General features: G+C 43.5%; 1 protein-coding gene across 1 annotated transcript in view; it reads left to right on the top strand.

Moving 5' to 3' along the window:
- Positions 1-24,177, top strand: part of CHD8 (chromodomain helicase DNA binding protein 8) — a gene marked incomplete in the record, with an annotated part of 4,119,653 nt that overhangs the window by 4,079,206 nt on the left and 16,270 nt on the right. Inside the window, 1 exon segment of the mRNA XM_044057960.1 lies at positions 9,469-9,573. Coding sequence (XP_043913895.1) covers positions 9,469-9,573 — 105 coding nt within the window.

The following is a 24,177-nucleotide window of genomic DNA, read 5'->3' as shown; positions in this document are numbered from 1 at the left end:
GTAGGTTCTTACCTCAGCATTAACGCCACACACCCTTCCTCTGCTCACCCTAGCCTTAATATCACACACCCTTTCCTTGCTCACCCCAGCCTTAAAGCCACACACTCTTCCCCTGCTCACCCCAGCCTTAACGCCACACACCCTTCCCCTGCTCACCCCAGCCTTAACGCCACACACCCTTCCCCTGCTCACCCCAGCCTTAACGCCACACACCCTTCCCCTGCTCACCCCAGCCTTAATGCCACACACCCTTCCCCTGCTCACCCCAGCCTTAATGCCACACACCCTTCCCCTGCTCACCCCAGCCTTAACGCCACACACCCTTCCCCTGCTCATCCCAGTCTTAACGCCACACACCCTTCCCCTGCTCACCCCAGTCTTAACGCCACACACCCTTCCCCTGCTCACCCCAGCCTTAACGCCACACACCCTTCCCCTGCTCACCCCAGCCTTAACGCCACACACCCTTCCCCTGCTCACTCCAGCCTTGACTCCACACACCCTTCCCCTGCTCACTCCAGCCTTAACACCACACACCCTTCCCCTGCTCACCCCAGCCTTAATGCCACACACCCTTCCCCTGCTCACCCCAGCCTTAATGCCACGCACCCTTCCCCTGCTCACCCCAGCCTTAATGCCACGCATCCTTCCCCTGCTCACCCTAGCCTTAACACCACGCATCCTACCCCTGCTCACTCCAGCCTTAACACCACACACCCTTCCCCTGCTCACCCCAGCCTTAACGCCACACACCCTTCCCCTACTCACCCCAGCCTTAATGCCACACACCCTTCCCGTGCTCACCCCAGCCTTATTGCCACACACCCTTCCCCTACTCACCCCAGCCTTAATGCCACACACCCTTCCCGTGCTCACCCCAGCCTTATCGACACACACCCTTCCCGTGCTCACCCCAGCCTTAATGGCACTCACTCTTCCCCTGCTCACCCCAGCCTTAATGCCACACACCCTTCCCTTGCTCACCCTAGCCTTAATGCCACTCACCCTTCTCCTGCTCACCCCAGCCTTAGGTATTGCTGTATTGTACCCGACATTGTGATTGTACTCAGGATCCTTGAAAGTGCATGGGGTTTGGAATAGCAAAGCCAAAACCAAAGGCATTGTCAGAGAAGTTTGTATTGATCTGTGTCATGCTGGCCTTCAACGTGGAGTCAATTTAGACGTTCTGAAACTGGTCTGAGATAGCATTACATTTTGTAACGCAATTGTGTAGTGATGGAGGGAGATTATGTTACCGGCTGTGTTGACTAAGTTGTCCAGCTGTTCATGTCCCTATAGTCCTTCAGAAAAGAATGCATTGACAGACCGCAGAGAGGCTCGCATCCACTCCCCATGACTAGTGATTGAACCCACGTATTTCACAAACTCACCCTGCTCTGAGGAGTCCCCTTCAGGGGTCATATTCCTGAAATGATCATTGGATCCTATTCAGCCTGTCTGTCCAACCCAACTGATGGGTACCAATCCACTTATCAGATCCAGTCCAGCCATACTAGTGTTCCAGGCCTGGAAGTTTCTTTACGATCTTTCTCTCCAGTAATCACCTGGATACTAACTTTCCTCGCATCTTGTTTGCTGCATTTTCCTTCAGGCAGAGTCATTGGTCACAGCTAAGTGCTCTGCTCTCCATTTTTTTCCCTTCAGCCTCTCCCATCAGGAAATTTGTTTGCCTGATTTAGGATCATGGACATTGTTACTCTAGTTTCCTTCTCTGTCTCTTGAGGTAATTAATCTTCTCTTACCCTTCTGTTCTTTGCTTCATGTGACATTATGCCCAACTACTTTGTTTCTTTAAAAAAATGGAATTCAGTGTAGTATTTAGTAGTTTGGCTATGTTAGTTATAGTCTAAGGTGTTGTACATCTTTATACTTATTCTAGCATCATTTTTCATTACTGCACTGCTGTATAATTGTGTGGTTATTTTGGTATGCGGTTGAAATTAATTACCCCTGTATACTATTTACAGTTTATAGAAGTAGTTAAGGACAAAGAGCTTCTGAAAATGTACCAAATGTGGCCACAAATCCTGCTTTATGACATCCAGAAGTAATCTTTGTGTTGTGCATGGGGCCGTAGCGGTTGTTGTCACCCTTCCATCTATAAGACCATCAAGCCTAGATCCCTAGCTGGTAGACGGAACAAATTAACTTTGAAGTGCATTCTCCCACTTGACATTTTTTAGACAAACCTAAAGTAAAGGGAAACAACAAACCTAAGGACAGCTTGCAAAAAGAATTGACAATCTGATGACCTTCCACTGTTCCCCAAGTGACAGTCTGACTCCTGCACTGATGCAATCAAACAACCTTCTCCAAAGATAACTTCTTCAGAGCCAGTAATTATTATACAACACAAGTCTTTGAGGCCTTCTGTAAGGAGGCCATCATCTGAAACAGAATTACCTGAATTTGTTTCCAGACCTCCCCTCACCTCTTCGCTCCAGTCTGTCAGGTCCTTGAGAAGTTTGTGCGTCCAGTCGGAATTTCCCGGCAAACAAATGTAAATAAATAAATAATGTGGATTGGGAGCACGTAAGAGCCTCCCTATAGACTGAAATGGATGTTACTCCACCCCCCGTTGTTTCTAGAACACCCCTCACCTCCCTTATTTGCTCTTTCCCTGGCCTATGTTTCACTAATGGCAGCTTTGGAGCAGCAAAACCACTTCGAAGCTGTGTGTCCAAAACCAAATGGTACCCTTACTTTGGTTATAGATCATCCTGCTCAGTTTCATATGATGCCAAAGCGTTTGATGTTTACTCTGCATCAGAACTGAGTGCCTGATGCGAGGTCTTTATCTCTGTCTTTGGCACCAACCCACTTAGTGTTGTTTTGGTGCTTGAGACTTCAGCCTTCAGAGCATCTGCACCTACCTCCTCCTCAACGCCCTCAGTGAGTCCTTCCATGGTGCTGCTTATGTCAGCTTCGTGGAGATGGACACCGTGCTGGCTCAGACTTCTCCAGCATTCATGTACCTAGGATCAGCATTCAGGCTTATGAAAAGGATGATCTCTGCTCCCTTGAAGTCTTCACAGCCTCCATTGGTGCTGGCTGCATTCACAGGCCCAGCAATCTGCTCCTTGTCTTTTTCATCAGCCCTCATAAGGTCAGAGTAAAGCTCACAGCCTTAAATAACTTGTGCAGAGTCATTCACATTTTTCCCAGGAGTTGGACTGTTCACCTCCGATGTTAAGCAGTAGGACATGCCAGATGAGGCACATGTAATACCCTCCAGAGTCTCTCACATCCAACACTGACCTTTCTCAAAAGGGTTCCTCCCAATTCTCTCCAGAAGATGTCACATTTCATGAGATCTTGGAGTTGATGAGACAGAAGAGATCATGGTCTACCAACCCACCCTCTCAGGCCAAGACGGTATTATTTGAGATAGGACTGCCTGACAGATTTGGCTGCCAGAAGGATGTGCCAGGAACCTGACTTTTCTGAAGCCATCCCTAAGGATGGGCAGCATTGGTTCAAGGGATTTAAGGTGAATTCTTTGATTGTTGCAGCAGCCACCAACAGGGAGCTGTCTGAAGATGCAGTTACTGTCCAGACTTTTGCCCTGAGGGTATTGAATTGCCATACACATGAACTGCTTCCAGTGATGTTTAGCAGAACAAGTTTTAGACTCTTGGAAAGCAATTACAGACAATATTGGGCACAGTGCTCAACGTTAAAAACCTTTCCATGCGACTCTTACATGATCTGCTGCATCAGCAGCATTATGTATCCGGTAAAGGCATCACAGTGAGAGGTCGTGTCAGCTCTGCCTTTCCAACTTTGCAGACAACTTTAAGTCCTCTTTCACAAATGCCCCTTATGAATTTACCTCCTTATTTGGTCCTTGAGTGAAAGAAATTGAGGGACCGGATGGAAAGGCTGTGGCTACCATAGGCATCAGATGTGAGACCCCTCAAAGATGGCAGAGTAGGAGTCAGTAGGGGTCCATATCTTTATTATTCAGAACACCCCCAGTGTCAGTTTAACTTTGCCTCGGATAGGGGTTGCTTCCTTAATAGACTTCAAATCAGAGATTGAGATGTTCCACAGAATCAAATCAGAAATTGAGATGTTCCACAGAATCAGGAATTCTGGGGGCTATTTTCAGGAAGAGTGTACTGTCTTTCCTGAAGGCTTGCCCTACTGTCCCCCACTGATTGCACTTGGGGACTGACACCTTTCCACTCATTTGCATTGTTTGCTATCATACATGGTTCTTAGGTAAAAGAGAGAGTACCCGGAGGCTGTATTATACCCTTTTCCCAACCACTATTGCCCAAACTCAACCACTTCCAGGTGACCCCCCCACAACAGAAAGTTACTAGGAGAGAAGTGTTACCTCCCTGTCTCTCTCAGAAAAACAAGCCATCTAGGAGGTGTAGCTAGACAGGGAGTCTCCCAGGAGGTGTAGCTAGACAGGATTCTCCCAGGAGGGATAGCTAGACAGGAGTCTCCCAGGAGGGATAGCTAGACAGGAGTCTCCCAGGAGGGGTAGCTAGACAGGAGTCTCCCAGGAGGGGTAGCTAGACCAGGAGTCTCCAGAAGGGGTAGCTAGACCAGGAGTCTCCCAGGAGGGGTAGCTAGACCAGGAGTCTCCCAGGAGGGGTAGCTAGACAGGGTGTTCCCATATCTGGACAACTATCTCTTCACTGCTATGACTAAAGGATGTCCGCTCAAAGCCAGAGACTACTTGCTACAGGTCTACTCATCTTTGGGTATCTCTGGAAACAATAAAAGTCAAATCTTCACCCAGCACTGTCCATACTGTTTATCAGGTACCACATGAGTACTACACATTGCATAGTCAGCCTTTCTTCAGACAGAATAAAGACACTCAGAGCTTCAATCTAAGATGTTATTTATATACCTACTCTTTGTTCATAGGGTAAGTGGACTGGTCTAGTCATCCTTTTTGTCCATGACCCAAAAGACGTGTCATGGTCTTTCTAATCATGAATATTATGTACAGAATGAGTACATTGCAAAATTATGAACATAATGGGAAGATGTAACGCAGGTATGGTAAGATTAAATCCAGTCAGGGAGCATTGAGAGAATGCCAAATATACAAAATCCAAGCTACGATATGCATAAAATACTGTGTAATTATACATGTAATACATAAATTGCTATGTACATGTAAAATGTATGCGTATAAGATGTCACATTAAGAGGTTGAGAAACGTTTCTTAAATGTACTCCATTCATAATATGGAATGGTAAGTTACCTAACCTTTAACCTTTGTCAAGGTGGCAGTTGTAGGTAGGTTCAGCAAAAAGATGCTCTTTCAGTCTACCTTTGAAGCATTTATTGGTTTCTAGGTTTTTGATGTCAGTAGGCAGGTGGTTCCAGCTAGCAGGTCCCGGTGTAGAGATGGCAATCTGCGCTACAGCAGTTTTAAATGGAGGTCATACTAAAGAAATTGTTGTCCTTTGTACTCAGTGCGTAAGGGTTGTAGAGTAAATGTAATTTCACTCATGGGGGGGGGTCAGCAGTGACCATATTTTAAAACCTTATAAATTAGCATGCTTTGAAGAAAAGTGTCCCTATCAGGCACTGAAAGCCAAACGGAATTCTTTTAGCAAATTGCAGTGTTGCATCTGTGCATCTGCTAAGAGAATGAGTCTGTGTATTTTATTCAGTGAGCATTGCGGGCTGAATGCACAACGAGAAAAAGGAAGGCTGCATTCTAGTATAAGTATTAACATGTTTGTAGCGATGGTCTTGTGAATAATGGGTAGAAGGAAGTAACTGGTCATGCAACAGCTTTACTTGAGTAAGGACTTTAAAAATATGTGTATGTGTGAAAGGAAAGCGTAGGGTAAAGTATTAGGTCTGGGTACCCCTATTCAGTAACATTAGGTATTATATTTCCATTAAAATCAGTTTATGATAATAGGAAGATTAGGGTAATTTCTTGACTGAAGCAAAGACCTTCACATTGGTTTTCTTGGGGTTAATTAGTAGTTTTAGTAGCAGACCATGTGCATGACTGAGTGAAACTGTCTGTAACTTGGTTTGCAGGTCAGAGTGGCCAGTACTGGGTTGCAGGAGCACATCTACATTATTATTTTAAGGTTTAGTAATTCCAGGGGGAGATTATTAGAGAGAGGAGGACCTAAGATGGATCCTTGTGGCACATCAGTGTTTACTTACCAACAGCAGAGGATGAGACATTCCTGTGGACTTGGCAGGTTGCTTCTTTGACAGCTGCATAAGTCAGCACATAGTGTGGTCTCCAAAGCTGAGTTTGTTTGAAAAGAACGGTATGTTTCAAAAGCCCTTGTCAAGTCCTTCATTCATGTTGCAGTACATGGTATCAGTAGCCATTACCTAGGTAGTAAAAGTGCTAAAGGCATTATGAAAGCCATTTTGTGCATCACATAACAGACAATAGCTGCTAATGTACTTAAGTACTTGCTTGTAGTGTAGTATTTCAAATACTATAGTAATAGGGCACAGTGAGAAATAGGTCCAGAATCCTTCAGCCTTTAGGAGAAGTGACTTTAGGAAGAGGGGTTATAACTGTGCTTGAAAGAGGTGGGACAGTGCCTGAAGTGAGAGAGAGGTTAAAGGTAAGAGTAAAAGATTTAACAAGCTTTGGGATGATGCTATGAAGTTTGCTGCTTTTAGATCCGGAATTTTCAAGTTTGAAAAGTAGGGTCTTGGTCTGTTGTATTGAAATTTCAGAGACGTGAAAGGTCGCTACATAAAAGGCTAGAGACTGTAGATGCCATTTTGCAGAGCCTTGTTTCCCCAACCAATACTTTTGTCTATCCACCCTCTTAAAAGCTGTGGAAGTCCTCCCAGGAATCAGTCCTGCAATATTGTCTAAAATGAAAATATCTGTACCTGTTATTTGAAATATTGTAATTTTGGAGCTTTTTCTCACTGGGCCTCTACTGAAAATGGGCACTTTCTGGCCCAGTCAGACTTTCCCGGTAAACATATGTCAAATAAATAAATAAATGAGCATTGCACAGTTGCCTACATTTATCACAATTGTAGAAGTTTGAGTAAATCAGTGCAGCAGTGCTCTTTCCCCCACTCCTTGTCCTGTCTTCTATCTTAAGTCATACCCTTGGTTTGGGCTGGGTTTCACTTTCTGTCTTCGCCCCCCCCCCTTTTTTTTCTTCCCTTTAGGTCAGGGTCCTTGATCTATACTCATCAGTTGGGTGGGTTGTGCTATTACTCACTGCCATTGGATTCTATAGTCTTACTTTTTTGTTTTGCTATGTTTTATATTGGATTCTGTAATCTTGACAAGAAAAAGACGTAATGGTTTATTGTTCCAGTGACCACTACTCAAATATCTACTGTTAACTGCATTAATGAGATACACTTGTACTACTTGCAGCCACAGAAGACCTGTATGCTCTGTAGCCACAGATTTGTGTTGCAGGTAAAATATATTTATTTCTTCAGTAGCAGCATCCCACTTTTTCCCATTTTTTTTCGACGTGGGGTTGGGGTATTGCGTTAAGTGTTGCTAACCCTCTCAATTCAGCACCACACTCCTGCATTTTTCATCAGTCATGCCTGACTGTCGCAGATCTTCTTTCACACAATCCATCTATCTCTCTGCTGGTCGTCCTCGCTTCCTCTTACCTTGTCCCAAGTCGTCCTCACCAGATTGTCTTCTGCCAGATTGTCTTCTGCTTTTCTGCACGTGTCCAAACCATTGTAATCTGTTCTCTTTGATCTTTTATGCAATTGGAACCACTTTGGCTTCTGCTCTTATGTTCTCATTTCTTCGTTTGTCCCACAGAGTGCATCCTACCATCCTTCTCAGACACTTTTGCATCACCTCTAGCTTCTTCAACTGTGCTGCCTTAACTGCCCAGGTTTCTGTCTTGCACCACTGTCTTGTATACCTTACTTTTCAGCTTCTTTGGCATTCTTCTGTCAGATTACACCTGACACACTATGCCATTTGGCTGCAGTCCGTCTGATTCTAGATTTGACCTCGTCATTCAGACTTCCTTTCTCCTCAACCACCCCTCCCAGATACTTGAAGCCGTTTGCCTGTTCCACCATCTTCCTTTCTATCTCTATTCTTAGCTTCTTCTGATTTCCCCAATTTGCTGCAGTTACTACCATCTTATCTGCACTTAGTTTCATCCCATGCAACTTCATTAAATAAATGTATTTATTTATTTATTATTTATTTGACATTTGTTTACTGGTAAAGTCTGACTGGGTCATGAGATACCCATTTTCAGAGGAGGCCTGGGGAGAAAAGCTGTAGGGTACATATGGTTAACAGAATGAAAAACTAGACAGACATAAAAAAGTCATAACATTCTAGCGCAAATATGAAAACAACACATGAGTTTGTTGGAATGAGAACTTAACATTTATAATAAAACCATCGTGTTCAAGCATAAATTATATGGAAAGCCTGATGATAGGAAGATGCAGCAATATTTCTGCAATAATTATCATAATGATTATTAATATTCTCGAGGTCTTGAAATGTGGTAACCGATTTATACTGCTGAAGGCATAGGCTAGTACAGGTAGAGAAGAGCTGGGTGTGAGAGAGGGAACAGTAGGAATAGATGTGGAAAAGGTCTGAGTGTATGCCAGCGTAAATGAATGAGTTGTAGTACTGAATGCATGAAGTAAGGAACTGCCTGCATTCCTTTGCAGAATGCTTTTCTATTGCCTGCAGATTACACAAAAGAAGCAAAACATGTTTTTTACACATACTGCAATATCCATACGTAAAATGTGACAGTGCTGTGTTAGCGATGTTTGGAAAGATTTACCACACCTCTGAGAATACATTTTGATAGAATAACCACTGTACAGTTACCATAAATTAACAATAAATGCATGTAATATCACATTTTAGTATAACTGTACCCTGTGTAGAATCTATACATTGCATGGCACAGGTAATATTGACGGCAAAATACCTGTATGTGAACACTCTTTGGGAGAATTTAATGGTAAACTCAGAAGCTGGACAGTGTGGGCCAGATTTCTTGATTTTTTTCATCTGTCAAGTTTAGTATAATTACAGATGACGCCAATACAGCCATACCCAGAGAGAAGAATATCCCTTGTTCATAAGGTTTACAGGATATAGTTTTTCAAAAGCGGGTTGCCTTACCATCAGCTAGAAAAATTAGAAGCAATCTGTAATTGCTGCTTTGCTGTTTTATTTTCAGATTTTTTTAAGCATTCATAAGTTTAAATGTGATTCTTAATAAAGGTATGTGTTTGATCTGGAACTCTAATGTGCCACTCCCTTTTGGATTAAATATTTGATAGTTTTTGAGTGGAGAATCGGAGAGAGCCATATAGCCCAGTACCTTACACTTAATAATAATTACCTCCCTGTTTTATGTAATGATTTTATAATTGTTTCCTTGCTAGACTTGATGTTTTTTATAAATACTTCATTGTTTGACGTAATGTTCTGTCCTTACTTCCAGCTTGGTGGTGCTTACAACCCATCCCTGAAGGATCTAAAGGTCTGGTTAGATGAGAATCCAGATTATGCCGTTTCTCCTGAGTGGGCAGAAATAGTGAGACACTCGGTATGTAATAGCAGAAACGCTTATAAAGAAAAATATATGTAGCTACTGCTTTTTACCCCCAAAGAACGAGGCAAGTGTCATAATTAACATGAAAGTCAGAACCATAAAGACATACCTTCTGTTTATTTTAAAATAAAATGTCCTGAACCCTGAAGAGATAACGTGATAAGTTATTCTAAAGTTATAGAATTGCATTGTTAAAGGTGAACTTGCATATTCGCACCAATAAAAATGTCTGTTGATAGCTGCCATTGGGGGTTCTCCTATTCTGAAGAAAGATCAGGAAACAGAGTATCGTAAATGTACTTACCTTTTGGCAGAAATATCATCGTGAAAGTGGAAATTTGTTCTCTGATCTGGCACAAGACTGCCACATACAAGTCATTCCAGGAGACTGACAAAGAAATGAAAGGCCAAATGCTTTATTTTTGAGCCCTCCTCTTTGGTAACTTACAACCCATGCCAAATCCCCCCCGATTGTCAGGGATGTCATCTTTTTATCCTAGTCCATTACTAAGCAGAAGTGGGTTGCTTCATTTAAATAAGGTAGGACATTTTCTTGAAGTTCTGTTGTACTGCTTTGACATGATCATGTACTTAATTGTGCCCTTTGTTCTTCTCATTAAAATCCCTTTTAGACTGAGGTTTTTGTGAGTTTAGTGAATAGTCACAGTTAGGGACTCATTCCTTAAACGTAGAGCACAAATTTCATTTATCTCTCTGTGATACACAAGGATAGGGTGAATACTCCATGATCTTCAGAGTCAGCATTACAGTACACAAGGATAGGGCGAGTACTACATGATCTTCAGAGCGAATGTTACAGTACACAAGGATAGGGTGAGTACTGCATGATCTTCAGAGCGAATGTTACAGTACACAAGGATAGGGTGAGTACTGCATGATCTTCAGAGTCAGCATTACAGTACACAAGGATAGGGTGAGTACTGCATGATCTTCAGAGTCAGCATTACAGTACACAAGGATAGGGTGAGTACTGCATGATCATCAAAGTCAGTGTTACAGTACACAAGGATAGGGTGAGTACTACATGATCTTCAGAGCGAATGTTACAGTACACAAGGATAGGGTGAGTACTGCATGATCTTCAGAGTCAGCATTACAGTACTCAAGGATAAGGCAAGTACTACATGATCATCAGAGTCAGCGTTAAAGTAAACAAGGATCGGGTGAATACTACATGATCTTCAGAGTCAGTGATACAGTATCAATTTTTGGGGCTTCCTGCCATGCAAAAGCCTGCAACTGGCCCAGTTTGCAGAGACTTTATATCATCCATAGCCGACGGACATCCAAGAACTGACGTATGAAGTCAGTGTATAAGAAAAGAGTCTGTTGGAGCCATCTTTAGTTCTTTGTAGCAGTACAGTCTAATGCAGTACTATGTTTTATCAGACACTTTGTCCTTGGTTGGCTCACTTTTCTTCAGAGTTCCTTACAATCGGCTTCAAGGTAAATATCCTGTTTTCTTCAATGAATGTTTTAAAAGGTTAATAACTACTTGGTGTGGGGAAACAAATCCCACATAAAGGCTTTAATTTTCTTTTGCCTATTTTGTTTGAGGCCTTGGCACAGCTTTTCTGGTTGTCAGGATTGTTCTAGGTTTCAAGCCAAGACACTTAAGCATAGGACTGAAGTCTTCACAGCCTTCATGGAGTCCATGGATCTCGTTCCTTCAACTTCTTCTCTTTACTTGGCTTCAGCCACTACCTTGTCCAAGAAATGTAAAGACAAACAGTTGAATGAAAAGGATTCAGTGTATGATTGCAGTTATTCCATGTTCAAGTTGGCTGATGACTCTGGTAAAGTGCCTTTGGAGCCCCCAGGTCCGACTACTAGGCCTGAGCCCTCTGGTGCAACCTTTCAGGAGGCCACCATGCCAGTAGACCATTTAGTTTTTTCTCTAACACTAGTGTCAGTTGGGTCCAAAGCTGCTCTACAAGTTGTGGTTTTGGTTACTGAGGGAGATTGTTCATTCATAACAGTCAAAGAAGATAAACTGACTTCAGGAATCTAGACTAAGGTTGCTCGACCCGAGTACCAAGGCCTCCCGGTTCTAAATGAACACCTAAACCAATGTGACCAGTCAGCTTACCTCTACGTACTGCACAGCCTTTGGATGTTATAACCCAGGTTGAAACTTGGGACCTTCTTAAGATAGCAAAAGAATTCATGACTTTTATGAAGTCAATGATTTCAATGATCTATGCAACTTTTGTCTTCTTTTCTTGGACCACTATATCTGGTTTTCTAGCACCTATCTTTTGAACGGTTGGTAATGGGTGATCCCATGTGATATAAACTTCATCATTTTCTATGATGCTTTCTGGCTTATGTTTCCAGTATTTTTCAGTCACCTTGATACCATAATGTCCCATATCATCCATGCGCAACTATCAGCAGGCAAAACCACATTTCAAGTTGTAGCCGGTTATAGATCGCCCACCATGCCCCAAGATGCTCACTCTGCATTCCTTGAGACATTGGAAAATGTAAAGGTCCTACCCAACACCATAATCTTGGGTGATTTCAACTACCCTGGTATAGACTGGGCAAACTACCAATGTTCCAACTCCTATGCTCAGCAATTCATAGAATTTATAAATTCAAATACCCTTGAACAACTAGTATGTTCCCCCACTAGAGGGGACAACATATTGGATTTAATCATCACAAATATGGGCGCCCATTGTACCGCACCCATTATCACTCCCTCCTTGGTCAGATCCAACCACAAACTGATAACCCTGGACATCCTCACCCCTCCACCTCCCCCAGTCAAAGAAACCATAGTCAAAAACCTTTCCAAAGCAAACTTCAAACTACTTGCATCCGAAGTGGAAAGCTTCACTATTCCCTTGCAGAAGGATAATGATATCCAGGATGCGGAATCCTACACCAAGGCACTTTATATACATCTTCAGGATTGCATGGACCGTGCTAGCCCAAATAAAACCAAGACTCCTTCCTCAAGCAAGAAGAAACCAGTCTGGTGGACCCTGGCCATAAGCAAACTTTACAATAAAAGGAGAAGACTTGTACAAAAAAAGGCCAAATCTCAAGTAGAAAAATCATCCCTGATAAGCATTAGTAAGAAATTGAGGGCCCTCATCAAGTCAACTAAAGCTAATTTTGAAAAGAAAGTTGCCAAGGATGCCAAGGATAACCATAAGGCCTTCTATGGCTACGTTAAAAACCTAAATGGCAACGCTCAGGTCTGTTCTGAGCTAATACAAAATGGAACAAAATACACTGACCCTTCTGACATTGCCAACATCTTGGCTGACAGGTTCAGTGCAAACCCCCCCCCCCCTCACCACCTGCAGGGCCTATTACCATTCCAGGGGATTGTGTAAGTCCAATTGTTACTGATACATTGGTTAACAAGGCTCTATCTAAAGCTAAAAACACTGCCTCCATGGGACCAGATGGTGTCCCAGGCTGTGTCATACGTGAGCTCCAAAAGGAATTAACCCCGCATCTTAATACCCTGTTCAGTCTCAGCCTCTCCACAGGATATGTGCCTATAGAATGGTGCATGGCAATGGTGGTCCCACTACACAAGGGTGGGGCTACAACTGATCCTGGGAACTACCGACCAATAAGCCTGACCAGTCTGATCTGTAAGGCTATAGAGCGAATCATTATGGAACTCATAAATGGAGAGATTGGGAACTTCCAGTCGCTGGACCCCACACAATTCGGCTTCATCAAGGGCAGATCATGCCTCCTGAACCTGGTGGATTTCTTTGAGACAGTTACTCAGGATATAGATAAGTAAAGAAGGTACACACGGCTTACCTTGACCTTGCTAACGCATTTGACACCATTCCCCATTCAGGTATTATTGATAAGCTCATCAGCCTGGGCATAAACCCTTATGTCACAAGATGGATTGCAAACTGGCTCTCAGACAGATCCCATAAAGTAAGAGTAGCGGGATCTATGTCCGAATCCAGACCAGTAACGAGTGGTGTCCCTCAGGGCTCTGTCCTGGGGCCCCTCCTGTTTGGCATATACTTCTCAGAAGTGCAGGCAAGCACGGAAGGGCTGTGGCTGACTAAGTTTGCAGACGACTGCAAACTGGGTGCTATAACAAAGTCTCCGGCTGACATGGAGATCCTCCAGAAGGGCCTAAATGAGACTGATGCATGGTGTCAAAGCCATGGTCTCAAGCTAAATGCAAGAAAATGTGTAGTAATCCCCTTTGGAAAAAACAGAGTACCCGCAAATTACAACATAGGAGGTAAGCCCTGTAATCTGAAGAAGAAATAAGGGATCTAGTGACCCAAGTAGATAGTCAGCTTTCCTTTGATAACCATGTTGCCAAAGTGGTTATAAAATCCTTCTATGTGACCCATCTGATCACGAAAGGGTTCGCATCAAGATCAAAGGATGTAATGGTGCCCCTCTACTCTTCCCTCATCAGACCCATTATTGAATACAATGCACCAATTGGAATGTACCTGGCTAGACATCTCCAGCAGCTGGAGAGACCACAGAGGTACCTAACCAAGAGGATTACTGGCCTCAAACAGTTGCCCTATGCAGCACGATTGAAAAAGCTAAGACTGTTCTCTGTTGCATACCGCTTTCTCAGAGGCGATCTCTGTCTAACATACAGAGCCATGTCCAACCCAGAATTGTTGAACATGCTCCATCTTAGCAAAACCAAATCTACTCGAGCTACACGCTCTAGGAATATAAACCTCAACACAACAATGAATAGAACGTGCTGGAGGGATAGATTCCCTTCGCAGAGACTTCCCTTACTATGGAACAGGGTCCCGATCTACATAAGACAGAGCCCCTCACTGTCACTCTTCAAGAGGAACCTTGATTAGTGGATGGGTAACAGAAAGTTCACACCAGGGATCACACCAACAGCACTACTAGATAGGGGCCAAGGGTACTAGCTGCTAGTACAAGGGTCTAGGGAACTACTAAAGGGGTACCACACAACGTGGCTGGGCTAATATATGCCTTCGGGCAGACAGCCCAGTACCAACCTATGTTTGCACAATCCCCAGTGCAACAGTCTCGCCACTTTATTATGCCTTTCAGTATACAATCCTTCTGCCATTAGTGTGTCGCAACCAGCAGCAAGGCGTGTAACTGTTTACAGTTTGGTTTTACAAAACCTACATTTGTCTGTTTCTCCCACATGTGCAAATGGACTTTGTAAACTAGCGTGTACGGAACCCAGTATCTTGGGCTGCCAATATTAAAATTTCATCTCTTGGTTTGAATTCACCTCTCCTTAACCATTCTTGCATTCATTCCTGATCAACATAAGGTTCTTCCAGAAGTTTTTTATACTTACAACTATATTTATGCTTTTTCCACATTTCTTGCCATCTCATCTGGTCCTTCACCTTATATTCTTTCTTTTGTTTTTTTGGCACATTCAGTTGCTGCCTGGTTTTTATCTACTTCTGGTTTGATTTTCATTCCTGGTTGATGTTGATGTGCTTCTGCTAAATTAAGCAGAGAAGTCATCTTAAATTTATTCTCTTCATGTTTCAAAACTTTCACTACATTTGGATCTTGTGAGGTCAGTAGATGTGTGTGGAGTCCCACAATTGCAGATCTGTACATGTAATCAATTTCAGTGAGGCCCATCCCTCCTTCACGATGGGCAATGTATAATTGTGGTATACACTGATTTTTATAAATCATTTGGTGAGCATGGAGCATCCTTCTTGTTTTAATATCTAATCTATCAACACATTTTGGGGCCAGTCAGTCACTCCAAAACTGTAAGTTAGGACAGGAAGAGCAAATTGGTTTATAGCCTGGATCTTGTTTCTGGATGTTCATGTTTTCAGGATTAATTTAAGTCTTCTAAAGTGTTCTTACTGAGTTTTATTCACATTTGTTCATGTTTTATTGCTGATCCTTCCATCAATTTCCAAGTATTTATACACTCACTCTTGCTCAAGTTCTTTTGTATCACATTCTACTCCCAGTTAGAGAAGGGATGTTTTCTTTTAGGAGGAATTAGACTCCTCAAGATCTGAGGATAAGTAAGAATTGTACACCTCCCCCCTCAATCCTACCCTGATTCTGACTCAGTGAATACTCTCCTGTGCACCTCACAACAAGGATTTATCCTTTGGGGATTCCTTGCATAAGATCGAAGAGAACTTTAACTTGGAGAGCAAAGAATTCTCTTGGGCTGAAGCCTATTACAGACATCATCTAAGTCCGCCATCTGCCAAAAAACAGTGGCTATTTCTGCAGTTCATGTAGTGCTAGATGTTGTCTTTGGCATCTGTCTGTACCAAGACACTTCACCACCTGTCCCAAGGAAACCAGATTGGCAAACATCTCTACAAAAATCCACAAGCTGATCCTTCAGTAGTGTCTGATGAATCCACTAAAGGTGCCCTCTAAGGGTGCAGTTAGACACCCCTTACTTAGTGATAAAGTAAATTGCTAGACAGCTTTGGCAAAAATACATGTGCATCTGCTACCCTTTCTGAAGGCTCTCAATTACCAATTTCACATTTTAAGGAGCAAATCATTACTAAGGCTGAAGGTATTACAAACAAAGCCTTATAGAGAGGCATACAGGAGGCGCTAGAGCAGCAATGCAGGTATGGAGACATTTTCTAAAATGTAGTCACGATGCATTGGATGCATCGTGTAGAGCAGTTGCTACTGGTTCTGTCACTTGTAGACATGCCTGGCTGAGGAATGAGCCACACTCTGCCCAAGTAAAGGCTGAACTGAATGTCCCACTAGATGAAGAATCAAATCAAATCTGTGATTTGTCTCCTGCACCTAGATGTTATAGGAATTACCTGTCTAAGCCTTGGTCTAGGCAAGATAAGGGGAGGGCTCCATGATCCGAGACAAAGATGGCCTAGAAGATGGCAACCTGAGCAACTCCTTATAGCTGGAGGGAACCCTCCCCCCAGAAAGCAGCTCTAACTGCACAGAAGATCCCTCCCCAAACCCATCCCTTCTCCCTCCTCTAGCAAAAAGGCTTTCTTGTTTACTTCTGCAGGGGAAACTCACCACCAGCAGTCAGTGGGTCCTAAACATCATAGAAAAGGGTTATTTCATTCAGGTCAGGGAAAGCCCCCAAAAGACCAAGCCAGATGATCTTGCCAAATTACAAGAACTCCTGCTACAGGGCTCAATTCAGCTACTCCCTGTCGGGAAGGAAGCAACACAGTTTTACTTCAGGAGCTTTCTAGTCCCAAGAAAGGAAGGCACCTGGAGACCAGTCTTAAACCTGTCAAAGTTAAACAAATGCATACGTATTCCAAATGTTAATCCTTCAAAAACTGTTGCCCATGATCTTTCTAAGAGTCTACATGGTTACACTAGATCTGAAAGATGCCTACTGCATTCCTATTGCACAGGAGATGCCTTTGATTTGTGTTAGCAGGCTAAAGAGCATTGCAAAACATTAGGGGTGCACATTTGCCCTTACATGAACGACTACCTCACCCAGTCCAGCCTGGAACTTCAAACAGCTGTACAAGTTACTATTGATTGCTTTCAGAAGATAGGTCTCACTCTCAAACACTGCAAGTCCAAATGTAAGCATCAGACAAGAATTGTCTTTGTGTGTGCGTTGATAAATTTAGTGCAACAAAAGGCCTTCCTACCCCAAGACAGGGTTTCCTTTTGACAAACTGCACAGGCTGCTGCCAAGGCAGACAGTCTCCACAAGGGAATATCTAAGGGCCATGGGATACATGGCATCCTGCATTCTAATGATTCCCCTTGTCCAAAAGGGAATATCTAAGGGCCTCGGAATACATGGCATCCTGCATTCTAATGATTCCCCTTGTCCACAAGGGAATATCTAAGGGCCTCGGAATACATGGCATCCTGCATTCTAATGATTCCCCTTGTCCACAAGGGAATATCTAAGGGCCTCGGAATGCATGCCATCCTGCATTCTAAAGATTCCCCTTGTCCACAAGAAAATATCTAAGGACTTTGGAATGCATGGCATCCTGCATTCTAATGATTCTCCTTGCAAAACTACACATTAGGATACTCCAGTGGTGCCTAAAAACACTTGGGAACAACATTCTCAACCCCTGGAATCCTGATGTTTCTTCTACCCTTAATTAAAAAGGGGCTACTTTGGTGGAAAGATACCATCATGCAGAGTTCAGAGGCAAATCTGTCTACCAGAGACAGGCAAGACTATCACCACAGACAGTTCATAAGTAGCCTAGGGAGCTTGCTTAGGACTCCCAAAGGGGCAGAGTGTCTGGAGCCCAGAGCAAAGGAAACATCACATAAAAGGAGGAGAGCACATTTAGGACTCCCAAAAGGCCTGAGTATCTGGACCGCAGAACAAAGGAAACATCACAAAAGGAGGGGAGCACGTTTAGGACTCCCAAAGGGGCAGAGTATCTGTACTCCAGAGCAAAGGAAACTTCACATAAAAGAAAGAGTTGCTGGCAGTGTTTCTAGTGATGAAAGCCTTTCAGAGCATACTGTCCCCAAAAGAACTGCAGATATGGACAAACACCACCACAGTCATTTGATACATAAACAAGCAAGGGGGGAGTTCATTCCTACTCATCTGCACAGTCTGGCATTAAAGATTTGGCTTTTGGCACAAGAATTGCAGCTGGCACTTAATAGCATCCTACATCCTGGGCCAGAACAACACCTTAGCAGATTCTTTGAGCAGGGACCTTCTGGACCCAACGAATAGATGCTGAAGAGAGCAGTCTTCTTGGACCTCATCCATCAGTGGGGCACCCAAATATCGATCTATTAGGCTCTCATCAAAGCAGGCACAACTACAAACAGGGACAAGGAGGATGGATGCCTTCTCCTTGTAATGGATAGACCTCTTCCTGTGTGCCGTTCCTTTGTTACCTCTGATACCCAGGGTATTGAGAAAAGTGACGTCAGGCTGAGCAGGATACTTCTCAACCCTGTCTGGACAAAGCAGCTCTGATTTTCCCTTCTCATGACTCTCAGTGTAGGGAGATGCTACATTCTTCCACCCATGATAGATCTATTCATCCAGTAAAGGGGTCTGTCATATATCCTCCCCTGCCCACAATCAAACTAACAGCATGCCAGATTGGATTCTAACAGAATACTCCATTGAAGTGTCATCTATCCTGAAAGAGACAAGAAAGTCTACTACCAGAAAGTCATAGTTACCCACATTGAAAGTTTTCTTCATGGTGCAAGAACAAAAGTATCATGCCTCACCATGCAGACATAAATCTGTTGTTGGAATATCTTTCTGGGTTATTTCACCGGGGCCTTTCTTATTCCATTATCAAGGTGCATGCTTCTGCCATATCTGTTTCTCCCATAACCCCATCTATTTTTTCTCACCCCAGTTAAAACAGTTCCTAAAAGGGACTACACGCTGAGACTTCCCAGGAGAAACCAGGTCACTTCTTGGGACTTAAATTATGTTGTAGAAAAAAATAACCTTGCTACCTGTTTCTGCTCTTGATTTCTTTAGAAATTATGCTGATTATGTTTGATTGTGGATACAAGCATGCAGCTTTCAGCATGCTTAAGTTGTAGTCTTGGGCATGAAACATACATTGGCTAGTGCAGACCACCACAGGACAGCATCCAAAACATTTTTACAGCCTTAAAAGTTTTAATAATCTTTGTTCACAACACACGAGCAAGTGAGCTCACACACACACACACACACACACACACACACACACACACACACACACACACACACACAAATGGTGGCAGAGTGAAGTGTCTTAACAGCTTTTAAAGCTGTTGTTTCATATCTGCATGGCTGCACTAAATGATGCCCTTCCATATCACTGCTGCAGTATTCTTCACTAAAGTCATTTCCTGCCAAGGATAGCCCAACATCTCGCTAGTATACCAGAAGCTTCAGATTTTGTAGGTGCCATACATCACATTTATGCTACCCGCATAGGGCACAAAGGTGACGTACCGATGCATGTACTCAGAACTTTTGCCATGAGTCTGAATGCCTGTGCTGTGATGGTTACCAAGCCATCTTCAGAGAAGTGCCCCATTGGGGTTTCTTCTCCCTCTTTTCTCAGTATTATTGTTACTTGTGTTCATGTCATCCAAGAAGGAAACATGTCAGTATGAGAGGCAGATTCCCAATAGACTGTCACAGCCACTGTCTTTTTTGCCTAGGTGCTTCATACGACCATATGCAATGCTCTATCTGTTATGTGTGTGTTCCTAAGATCCTCCATAAGTCATTTATCTTCCCTCTGCCTATACCTCGAGAACAAATGTCTTAAGTTGTTGGTTATGGGTGCTGTGGCAGAATCCTGTTGTCTCAAGGGACAGCTGTCTTCCAAGAAAACAACCAAAAAGTCTAGGCCTGATTTGGTTGCTGTCCAGCCTCCACTGGACATATCTGTAGAAGCTTGTGAAAGCCCTGAAGAATGTCTGGTACTTGTGTCTGATTCCTCTGCCACAGCGCCCTTGGAGGGTGGCATGGATCTGAATTTTCACATGTCCTCTGAGGCTTTTCAAAGGTCTACTCCGAACACTGAGGGGGGAACCACAGCTTATTATTTCCAAGAAGCTGAGGGGGATTCCTCAAATCTTAGTCTGGAAAAGAGATTCCTACTACAATCATTGAATCTCACCAAGAGAGTTAGTTGACGAGGGTGGAGAGATGTCCCACTTAAGAAAAGCAAAAGGTCAAGCATATTACCCCTATTGCTAAAGATCCCCAATGGGAGTAGAAGGATTTTACTGTAGGTTTAACACCTTGATGGCCTTGAAGCCTCCTCAAGGGGCATCAGTCCCTGGTCCTCCACACCTGTTCAAAGGACAATGAAACTGGATTCCTCAAATAGAGATCTAGATTCTGGGGAGGAATCCCTTGCATATTCCTTTCAAATTCTTTTTTCCTCTGGACTCTGGTTTAGAGGAAGAGGATTCTTTGAGCCCAGATTCCCCTTGGAATAATTGCCCTTTGGGGACAATATTGCTCATATGATAGAGCATTTTAAATGGCATTGCTTCTAGGTCTCCGACATACAAAAGAAATACTATGAGCTTCTACAGATAGTCTCATAAGCCATCTGCAGGTCTTTGTGTTGGTGGCACGTTTGGACACCTTGTCTGCTGCTTCTGTAACCGCTGACTCAAAACTCCTGGCCCCTAAGCAAAATCTGAGGGTAATGCTACTTAATGCTAGAAGTCTAAACCTCAAAATGCACTCACTCGAGGCACTCCTTAAAATGGAGAACATCTACATCTGTGCAGTGACAAGAGACCTGGTTCAAGGCTCCAGAGAGCACCCCTGCATTACCAGGCTATAATTCATACCACACTTTTCGGTCACCTAACCTGGACCGAAACACTAAAGGCAGATGCGTGTCCATATTCCTTAAGGATATCCACACTTCCAGGCTAGTTGCTCAGCATAATGCATCCGAGAGTATCCAAGTGCAACTAACTCTGGGCAAGACCACAGTCCAAATTGTAGCTTGCTACAGACCCCCCACCATGCCCCAGGATTCCCACTCCTCATTTCTTGATACACTGGAAAATATTAGGGTACAACCTAACACCCTAATAATGGGCGATTTACACTACCCCACCATTAACTGGGAAAATTACTCATGTACCAACTCTTGTGCTCAACGTTTTCTGGAATTCATAAATTCCAACGCCTTGGATCAACTTATCCACACCCCCACCAGGGGCAGCAATATCCTAGACCTAGTCATTACCAACATGGCAACTGGTGTTCCACACCAGAGGTCAATTCCTCAATGGTCAGATCTGACCACAAGCTAATCACCCTAGACATCCACATCCCACCCCCACCCCCCATTAGGGAAACCACCGTAAAAAATTTCTACAAAGCCAACTTCACGCTTCTTAAGACAAAAGTGGCAAACTTCAAGATACCCATGCTGACTGACAACAGAGGTACGACTGCTGAATCCTATACAAATGCACTTTATAAGCACTTACACGAGTGCATGGATCATGCAATCCCTAGTAGAACCAAGATGCTATCCTTCAAAAAAAGGAAGCCAGTCTGGTGGTCTGCTGCCATAAACAAACTCTACAACAGAAGAAAGAAACTGTTGCAAAAACGAGTAAAATCCCATGATTAGAGGACCTCTGTGGTCAGCCTCCGTAAGAAGCTGAGATCCCTCATAAAATCCTCCAAAGCTAGTTACGAAAACAAAATCGCCACTGATTGTAAAGACATCCACAAAGCATTCTATAGCTATGTCAAGAATCTCAATGGCAACACTCAGATTTGCTCTGAGTTACAGCACAATGGCACTAAATATACAGAACCAACTGATATTGCCAACATCCTGGCAGATAGGTTCAATGCTAACTTTACCCCTCTCTCACCCCCTAAAGGGCTCATCTGTATACTGGATTAATGCAAAGTTCCTGTAATCACAGCTGCACAGATAAAAAAAAAAAACACTCTCCAAAGCCAAGAACACAGCATCCATGGGACCTGACAACATCCAAGGCTGCGTTCTACATGAACTACAGAACGAACTGGCACCCCACCTAAGTACCATGTTCAATCATAGCCTCACCTCAGGCTTTGTGCCCACTGAATGGCGCACAACGGTTATCCCACTCCACAAAGGGGGAGCCACCACGGACCCCGGGAACTACCACCCCATTAGCCTGATGAGCCTGGTCTGCAAGGCTATGGAACGTATCATCGTGGAACTTGTAAACAATGACATTGGTAATCTCGAAACTCTGGACCCTACCCAGTTCGGGTTTGTAAAAGGCAGATCATGTCTCCTAAACCTGATAGACTTCTTTGAAGCAGTCACCAAAGCCATAGATGAGGGTAAGTTGGTCCACACAGCCTGTCTAGATCTCGCCAAGGCTTTCAACACCATCCCCCACTCTGGAATTATAGATAAACTCACTAAACTAGGTATGAATCCCTATGTCACATGATGGGTTGCCAACTGGCTCACTGACAGAATCCACACTGTGAAAGTAGCAGAATCTAAATCCAACTTCAGACCAGTGACAAGTGGAGTATCACAGGGTTCAGTCCTAGGTCCTCTCCTGTTTGGTATCTACTTCTCTGAAGTACAGGCTAACACAGAAGGTCTTTGGCTAACAAAGTTCGCAGATGACTGCAAACTAGGAGCCATAAACAAAACTCCTAATGATGTGGACATCCTACAAAAGGGCCTCACTGAGAGACAGATGCCTGGTGTCAAAGCCATGGCCTCAAGCTTAATGCCAAAAAGTGCATTGTCATCCCTTTTGGTAAAAACTTTGTTGCCATGAACTACCCCATAGGTGGTAGTCTACTTAACACCGCAAGTGTGATGAGACCTTGGGACACAGTTGAACAAGTAGTCTCTCCTTTGATAATCACATTGCCACAGTAGTCAGGAAATCCTTCTACATGGCACACCTCATCACAAAAGGTTTCTCATCCAGGAAAAAAGAGGTCATTGTTCCCCTCTACTCATCACTCATTAGACCCATTATAGAGTACAATGTTCCTTTTGGTATGTACCTCACAAGACATCTACAACAACTGGAAAGGCCGCAGAAATACCTCACAAAGAGGATTACCGGCCTCAAACAGATGCCCTACGCAGACCGCCTCAAAAAACTCCAGCTTTACTCTGTTGCATATCACCTACTCAGAGGCGATCTCTGCCTAACATACAAAGCTATGTCAAACCCAGAGCTGTTGGACATGCTCTACTTAAAGAAATCCCAATCCCTTCGAGCTACACGCTCTAGGGACCTAAACATTTTCACCACAATAAACAGAACATTCTGGAGGGATAGATTCCTGTCCCATAGACTTCCCATACTCTGGAACAAACTACATATCTATATCAAACAAAGCTCCTCATTAGCACTCGTCAAGAAAAATCTTGATGATTAGATGGGAGATAGGAAATTCAACCCGAGGATCACTTCTGTGGCTCTGCTTGACAGGGGCACAGGAAAATAATTTTTTTGGGTGACAAAAGCCAGGGTACAGTTTGGCTAGTCTTATCTAGGCCCTAGGGCCAATAGCCTAGTACCTACCTATGAACCTAAAAAACTTGACAGGTTCTATAAGGTGCCTAAGGACTCCCAAGTTCTTGTTTAAATGTCCTGCTGACCCTTATGTGGTTTGTCTCAATTGATAAGGCTTCTTCTAAGTGCTTTCCTTTTAATAAGGATAGTAGAGCTATTGAAAGGCTGGGGAAAAAGTATGTACTGCTGCCTACTTGTCATTTCAGTCTGTTAATTACCAGACCTACCTGGCCAGGTGCATCTTGGCTCTCCTTTCTCAGGTAGCTAAGGTTGAGTCTGATCTGCCTGATTCAGCTGGGAAAGCTTCAGCTCTTTCCCTGCTTGGGTCACTTCCCAGATCTCTCATCATTACATGAAATGCAGTTATGAGTCTGATCTGCCTGATTCAGCTGGGAAAGCTTCAGCTCTTTCCCTGCTTGGGTCACTTCCCGGATCTCTCATCGTTACATGAAATGCAGTTATTATACTGCTATGCTTGTTCCAGGGCTGCTGCTTTTGTTTCTTCTTGGCTTTGTCTTCAGGCCTTGTGTGGTGATATTTAATGCCAATCTTTTGGGTAATAATGTT

Source organism: Protopterus annectens, chromosome 16.part0, assembly GCF_019279795.1.
Source record: "Protopterus annectens isolate FY-2018-M chromosome 16.part0, PAN1.0, whole genome shotgun sequence".
Taxonomy (NCBI): domain Eukaryota; kingdom Metazoa; phylum Chordata; order Ceratodontiformes; family Protopteridae; genus Protopterus; species Protopterus annectens.
Note: the sequence above shows the minus strand (reverse complement) of the source record. Positions and strands in the feature narration are given on the sequence as shown.